The sequence below is a fragment of the Theropithecus gelada genome, chromosome 9, assembly GCF_003255815.1.
Source record: "Theropithecus gelada isolate Dixy chromosome 9, Tgel_1.0, whole genome shotgun sequence".
Classification (NCBI taxonomy): Eukaryota; Metazoa; Chordata; class Mammalia; order Primates; family Cercopithecidae; genus Theropithecus; species Theropithecus gelada.
The window spans coordinates 113,965,515-113,973,318 of record NC_037677.1 but is presented as its reverse complement, the minus strand read 5'-3'; the positions used below and the strand labels follow the sequence as shown (position 1 = coordinate 113,973,318).

Genomic DNA, 7,804 nt, shown 5'->3' with positions numbered 1-7,804 from the left:
GTATCATTTGTTAGGCAAACCTTATAAACTCTATGTTTCCCTCCATATTTTACTATATTTGCATTATTTTACATCTTTCAAAAAATCAAATTTGCTTTCATGCTACTCACAAACTTTGTACATTTACATGGTTTGGCTTTCTCATTATTTTTGGCGGTCACCAGGAATAATTCATAGTTAACCAGTGGTCCATGCATCCCTCTAGTTGGTGAGAATGTCTTATATGCAACTCATCTTCCAGTATTCAACTGACTTTAACCTTGAAATAGATACTTCCATGAAGGCTGTTGGGGCAGCTTAATTTCAATGATGTCATTTAAAACACATTACAAAGTCAGCAGGCAGGCTAAGCACAACTGCTTCCTTTAAAAACCTATTCAGAATCATCGATCTTCAGAGCTGGGGCCAGTGGTTCTCAGGCTTTTGAGTTTCTATGAACCAGCATTAATATAAGAAAAAAAGGGAAGGGTTGCTGAATTTATCCTCTTCCAGAAAACAGCATTAAAACAAATATGTTTCTATTAACATAGTATAATTTCATAAAATAAAGGGCATGTTAACACCAATATTATCAAGAGCATTATCCCCTAATTTAAGCATCAAATGCAGTCAAGTGTGGCTTAACAACAGACATAAGTTGTGAATCTTCAAGCAGTTTCATCATTGTGCGAATATCACAGAGTGTCCTAACACAAACCTAGATGGGAAACCCTATTACATATCTAGGCCATATGGTATAATAGCCTATTGTCCCTAGGCTACAAATCTGTACAGCATGTTACTGTACTGAATACTGCAGGCAACCATTACACAATGGTATCTGTGTATCAAAACATCTCTAAATATAGAAATGGCATGGTAAAAATACGGTATTATAATCCTATGGGGCCACCACCCTATAGGCAGTCTGTCATTAACAAAAACATCCGTAGGTGGTACACGACTGCACATTAGATTTTTTTAAAAACTCATGACATTTTGATTTCTAATGTTTAAAATATTTAAACATTTCTAAATAACATGCTTAACATGGTGCTTGGCACGTGGTCAATTCTCTGTATTACTATTATTAGTGTTTAATCAATGTTAGTCACTTTTCACACAAGGGAGAATATTTTTACCTTCCCAAAAGGTTTGCTGAGCTCCTTCATGGATTTGAAGTGTGTCCCTAAAGGGACAAGTTTTCCTGGGGAATGCAATGACTCTGACTCTGTAAAACAAACTGAGAAGATTGGAGATTCTCACAGGTATTCTGAGGAGTACAGAAGTGAGAGGAGGGGAGAAAAGAAAGGAGTCTGCAAGATGAAGAAACTGAGGACTCATTCCCATGAAGACCACAAACTTTCCTTGTTGAGAAGCAAGGTGGATGAAGAATATTTTGCAACTTGGGGTGGATCAATATACAGTTTGAAGGTTTTATATCTCAGGAATGTGAGTAACTTCTCTTTCATGCCACCCTACCTCCAGCTTCTGTAACATTTATAATATGCAATGGTGCATGAATGTTATGAATCGGTTTATGGTGGATATCATAGAAGGGTCTACATTTCTCATTTGAGTTGAAACAGTGTAGACCCCAGAGGGCCGCCCAGAAGCAGAGGTCAGGAACCAGAGGTGACCAGAGAACAGAAGTTGCCAAGATCTCCGAAAAATCTCAGCCATGGTTTGAGCATGGTTCCTCAGCAGACACCTATCTTATGTCTTCATAGTAATGGAAGCCATTCTGGTTTCATACCTGGGCATGATAGGCCTGGTTCCAAAGTTCTGTACCTGCCCCAGCTGGGTCAGGTCTGTTTTTATGGTATAATCACCTACTGTAAAGAGAACCCTGGCTTGGAGGTTTCTCTTTCTTTTTCTTTTCGTTTTTTTTTTTTGTTTTGTTTTGTTTTGTTTTTTGAGACAGGGTCTTGCTCTGTCGCCCAGGATGGAGTGCAATGGCATGATCTTGGCTCACTGCAACCCCCGCCTGCCGGGTTCAAGTAATTCTCCTGCCTCAGTCTCCTGAGTAGCTGGGACTACAGGCGCACACCACCACACCCGGTTATTTTTGTATTTTTAGTAGAGGCGGGTTTCACCATGTTGGCCAGGCTGGTCTCGATCTCTTGACCTCGTGATCCGCCCGCCTGGGTCTCCCAAAGTGCTGGGATTACAGGCCTGAGCCACCGCGCCCGGCTGGCTTGAAGGTTTTCAAGGGCTAGAGAGGAGCCCTGCTCAGGCTCCTTAGGTACAGCCAGAATCAGCGTTTAAAGTACGGATATCTAACTCCCGCAGGACTGGATCTCCACGTGCTTGGAGGGATACGCATCTATGATGTAACCACTAAGTAGTCAGAGGGCATGAGGAGTAACGCTGTTGCTGGGCAACCTGGCTTAGCTCTGTGGCTTTGGTTAAGGTACTACTCTATGCAAAATTCCTTGACGTCTTCCCTAATCCGCCTCCCCAGTTCTCCCTTCCTGAACACCAGGGAACCCACCGGCCTCCTTATAACTGCAGTTTCTGTGTTACGGTAGCGAGTAGTGACCAAGAGCTTAGGGTTTAGTGTTAGATAAACCAGGGTCCACTCTGCGACCCCACGCAACCTCCCCAGGCTGTCTGCACCAGTGTTGGCATCTGTCAAGTGGGTGGGGGATAACAGTGAATAACTGCCTCATAGACGGACTACCGGTTTAACCAAAGACTGACGGCGAGTCGCATATTAATCTTCCAATCACTTGGCAAACTCGTTTCACTCCGCATCTCTCCTCCCGGCTGTCCTTTCAACTTCCTCCTCCCTGAAATTTCGAAGATCCACCTCGGTGGGAAAGTCATTCCGTGTGGCGCGCCCTTTCCCTGCGTCCCTCCTTCCCAGGGCCCACCCTCCGCGGACGCAGAGCGTCTGCCGGGGGGACGGCCGGTCCGCGATGGCGGCCTCTGAGGTAGTTGGTCCCCTCTCTCCGTGGGCTTGGGAAGGGTCCGAAAGGCCCGCTCAGATCTTCTGCGGTGCTGCTCGGAGGGAAAGCGCCGCCGCCAGCCGAGCTGTCACGGGCGCGAGTGGAAGTACACCGCAGGATGAGCGACGCCGCTGCGGAGGTAACCGCGGGGACTGCGGCCAGGGACGGGGGATGGGTGCAGCAGAGGATAACGGGATGGCCGGCAACCGGAACGCGTCAGGCCCGCTCCGCTGGACCTCCTTACCAGCCCGCGTCCCCAGCCGTCCTCCCAGATCCCGACCGCAGCTTCAGAAGCGACGGCCACATGGGTGGCGGCGCGCGCCGCGGGGGCTGGAATGTTGGCGTTGTCGGGGGGCGAGGCTGGAAGGGCCGCAGAGAGGTGAAGGAGGGTCCGCGTCCGCGCGCCCGGGCGCCGACTGCTGGGCGACGCCGCCGGGAGCGAGCACGCCTCGGACGTCACGCGCCGCTCGTCCAATGAGCGGAGGCCTGAGGGAGGCGCCGGTCCCCGCCCCGCCGCCGCCGCCGCCACACCGGCCCTTCGGGAGCGTCTGAGGAGGCGCGGGCCGCTGCGGGCTCGGGCGCCGCACCGCGCCGGCCCGAGCCTCTGGACGAGGCCCACGGAGCCGCTTGTCCCGACCCAGCCGCCCGATGTCCTCAAGATGGAGGCAGCGGGGGCGGCGGCGTGAAGAAAGCGGCGCTGTGGGCGCGGGAGCAGGGGCCCAGGCGGAGGCGGTGGCGGGATGGGGCTGCTGCTCATGATCCTGGCGTCGGCCGTGCTGGGTTCCTTCCTCACGCTCCTCGCTCAGTTCCTCCTGCTGTACCGCAGACAGCCCGAGCCGCCGGCGGACGAGGCCGCCCGCGCGGGCGAGGGCTTCCGCTACATCAAGCCAGTGCCGGGCCTGCTCCTGAGGGAGTACCTTTATGGCGGCGGCCGGGATGAGGAGCCCTCCGGAGCGGCCCCTGAGGGCGGCGCGACCCCCACCGCGGCCCCAGAGACCCCCGCCCCGCCGACGCGGGAGACTTGCTACTTCCTCAACGCCACTATCCTATTCCTGTTCCGGGAGTTGCGGGACACCGCGCTGACCCGCCGCTGGGTCACCAAGAAGATCAAGGTGGAGTTCGAGGAGCTGCTGCAGACCAAGACGGCCGGGCGCCTGCTGGAGGGGCTGAGCCTGCGGGACGTGTTCCTGGGCGAGACGGTGCCCTTCATCAAGACCATCCGGCTCATCCGGCCCGTCGTGCCCTCGGCCACCGGGGAGCCCGACGGCCCCGAAGGGGAGGCGCTGCCCGCCGCCTGCCCCGAGGAGCTGGCCTTCGAGGCGGAGGTGGAGTACAACGGGGGCTTCCACCTGGCCATCGACGTGGACCTAGTCTTTGGCAAGTCCGCCTACTTGTTTGTCAAGCTGTCCCGCGTGGTGGGGAGGCTGCGCTTGGTCTTCACGCGCGTGCCCTTCACCCACTGGTTCTTCTCCTTCGTGGAGGACCCGCTGATCGACTTCGAGGTGCGCTCCCAGTTTGAAGGGCGGCCCATGCCCCAGCTCACCTCCATCATCGTCAACCAGCTCAAGAAGATCATCAAGCGCAAGCACACCCTGCCGAGCTACAAGATCAGGTGAGCGCGAGGTCGGGGAGGGGGCCTGGCTGCCGGGAACCCCGGCCTGGGCGGGACGCTGCTGGCTGCGTGGATTGGGAAGGGCAAAAGCTCTTTTCTGTCCTGGCGCCTGCTTCTGGGGTCTTCCCACCCTGGACAGGGCCCCAGATCAAGGCGAGTAGAGAACACTGACTTTGCTTCCGAACGGCACTGATAGGAGGTAGAAACCTTTTCGCGTGTTCATGGGGACTCAAGGTGCTGTCAACGCGGGCAGAATCGTCTCCTTTTATAAGCAGCATATTGGAAATGGAAGGGAAGCCTGCCCTAATCCCCAGGAGTCGCTTCTGGGACTGTTGAGAAAGTCTCCCTCTCTGTGGTTGCTGCATTGAGGGCAGCCGCGTCACTGGCTTTGCAGCATCACCTTGGCCGCGTTGAGAAATTGTTCCTGGACACAGTACACGCGTGAAGGGTGTGCTTATAGCCCAGGTCTGTGCTCATTTGCCATTGCAAGCCACTTTGGCTTTGATGGTTTGACACCTTTCAAGGCAGAGGTGGTAGCTCTTGCAAAGGAATCCTTTTGTGGGTTTTTTTTTTTTTTGGTTTGTTTTTGTTTTTGAGACAGTCTCGCGGCAGGCTGGAGTGCAGTGGCGCAATCTCGGCTCACTGCAACCTTTGCCTCCCTGGTTCGAGCGATTCTCCTGCCTCGGCCTCCCAAGTAGCTGGGGTTACAGGCGCGTGGCACCACGCCCGGCTGAATTGTGTGTGTGTGTGTGTGTGTGTGTGTGTGTGTGTGTGTGTGTGTGTGTTTTAGTAGAGATGGGGTCAGGCTGGTTTCGAACTCCTGACCTCAAGTAATCCGCCCACTTCGGCCTCCCAAAGTGTTAGGATTACAGGAGTGAGCCACCGCGCCCGGCCCAGGAATACTTTCCATAGCAGATGGGAAAGGAGTTGGAAGCCGGTACATAGTGTACTTTACATTTTGTATTAATGTCATTTGCCCATTTTGGGTAGATTGTAGAACACAGATCCAGACTCGGCCCATCAAGCATTTACTCTCTGTGACTGTAAGTTCCTCTCTCAAAGGACTTGAAATCACTGTGCAAATTGTATTTTAATGCTGGGTAGTGATTTTAATTTTTTTAAGCCCTCCGGCATCTGATGGCTTAAAGTTTGTAGCATACAGTTTTGAGTAGTATATAAATTTTGTTTTAATATTGTAGGAGTGGAAGGGGAAAGACTTTTTTAGGGCTAGAGGCGGAGTGGAAGGTGCTGTTTGGCTCTTTTGTAAAAAGCTGAATTTTTAATTTCTCTTTCTGTCCTCCTTTAATTTTGTATTCACTAACACATTTGAGCCTTTAAAATTTTGCCCTTTGTTATAAAATTAAGTCAGTCTTGTATTTTACTTACCTAATTTTACTTGCCTTTTAGTGGAAGTTGCCTATTTCTGGATCACCAATTTTCTACCAGTGTCAATTTTCAGGAGCAAGATAGTCCAGAAATATTTTGGGTTTGGAATGGATTATTGGCTTGTGGTTGTGGCAGATGTACCTTACCAATTACGTTTTGTTTAGGCCAACAGCACAGAGTGACAGCTTAAAACTTGGGTGGCAGGAGAAATTTACTTTGTAATGGAAATATTTCCATAGATTTATGGAGGGTGGTGAACTGGTTGTTCACTGTGGTTGATTTCTCGTTCTATGAAGTAGAACATACTTTATGAAACCTACTTTTAATCTCTGGAATATCAGTGACTAAATTATAACTGGGTTCTAGTGTTTAAGCAGCGAGAGATGTTTGTTTATAGCAGTGTGTTACCAAAAAAGTCGTGAGAAAAAGTTGCTAGAGATTTTGGTATTCTATCACAACTTCAATTATGCTGTTTTCTGGTAGCTTTCAGTTAATACAATTTGACTAGATGATTATTTTGAAATTTGTAGAATAGCCAGTGACAGTGAGGTTACATATCATTTTGAGGTTTTTTTTTTAATGTAGACTTGGAATTTAGGTAAATCTGAAATAAGTTATGAATAAGAGTTATGGAGGCATTGAGAAGTTTATTACTTTGAAAAACTATGATCTGTATCATTGAATAACAGTCATTTAAAAGTATATCAAAACTGCTTTTCACTTATATCTGAAGGGGTTTTTTTTAAAAGCACAGCATGATTTTGGTTATGATATTTCAACTTCTAAACGTGAAGCATTAAATGATAATTTCCAGAAGTACACACATCTGTGCTATTTATACTAGATGGCATCTCAATGCTCAGTCAGCTGCACAGAGTGTATCACTCAATCTGTAAATGTTTATTGTACACCTGCTATATGCTTTTCCTTGTTGTAGGTGCTGGGATTTCAGTACTGAACAATACTTGAACTCAGCCCTCAAGAAGCTTAGAGTCTAGTGAGAATTGAATTAGCTATACTTAGTAATTTTTTTGTGTTTTTTGTTTGTTTGTTGAGACAGGATTTTGTTCTGTTGCCCAGAGCTGGAGTACAGTGGCAGGATCGCGGTTCACAGCAGCTTCGACCTCCTGAGCTCAAGCAATCTTCCCATCTCAACCTTCCAAGTAGTTGGGACCACAGGTGTGCATCACCACGCCTGGCTAATTAAAAAAAAATTTTTTTTGTAGAGATGGGTCTTGCTTTGTTGCCCAGGCTAGTCTGGAACTCCTGGGTTCATTTAACTGATCCTCCCACCTCAGCCTCCCAAAGTGCTGGGATTACAGGTGTGAGCCACCTTGCCCAGCCCTTTGTAAGATTTAAACTAGAGTGGGATTGATGGGGTTGAAGTAACTAGGAAGCTGGTTTTAGCTTAGTAGGAGAAAATAACAAGTATGACGATGATAAGGGCTGCCTCAGCAAGTGTTGACTTCTTGTCGGTGTAGCTGTTCTGTCCAGTGTTTTAAACTGGTGATGGGCCAGGTGCAGTGGTTCACACCTGTAATCCCAGCACTTTGCGAGGCTGAGACAGGCAGATAACTTGAGGTCAAGAGTGTGAGACCAGCCTAGCCAACATGGTGAAATCCCGTCTCTAGTAAAAATACAAAAGTTAGCTGGGCATGGTGGCGGGCACCTGTAATCCCAGCTACTCTGGAGGCTGAGGCAGGAGAATGGCTTGAACCTGGGAGCAGAGGTTGCAGTGAGCCGAGTTGGCACCACTGCACTCCAGCCTGGGCAACAGAGTGAGACACCGTCTCCAAAATAAATAAGTAAATAAATAAATAAACAAACAGATGATGGTGTGGGACTGATTCAAGTTTCAGATAAGAGAATGAATTAC

The 7,804-nt window shown here is 49.5% G+C and overlaps 1 protein-coding gene across 1 annotated transcript in view; it reads left to right on the top strand.

Annotated features, from left to right (window-relative positions):
- The first annotated feature begins 3,405 nt into the window (after positions 1-3,405).
- The window catches only part of PDZD8 (PDZ domain containing 8), a 117,665-nt gene continuing 113,266 nt past the window's right edge, over positions 3,406-7,804 (top strand). Inside the window, exon 1 of the mRNA XM_025396821.1 lies at positions 3,406-4,542. Within this exon, the coding sequence (XP_025252606.1) occupies positions 3,671-4,542 (872 nt within the window). The 5' untranslated portion in view covers positions 3,406-3,670. The remainder of the gene's footprint in view (positions 4,543-7,804) is intronic.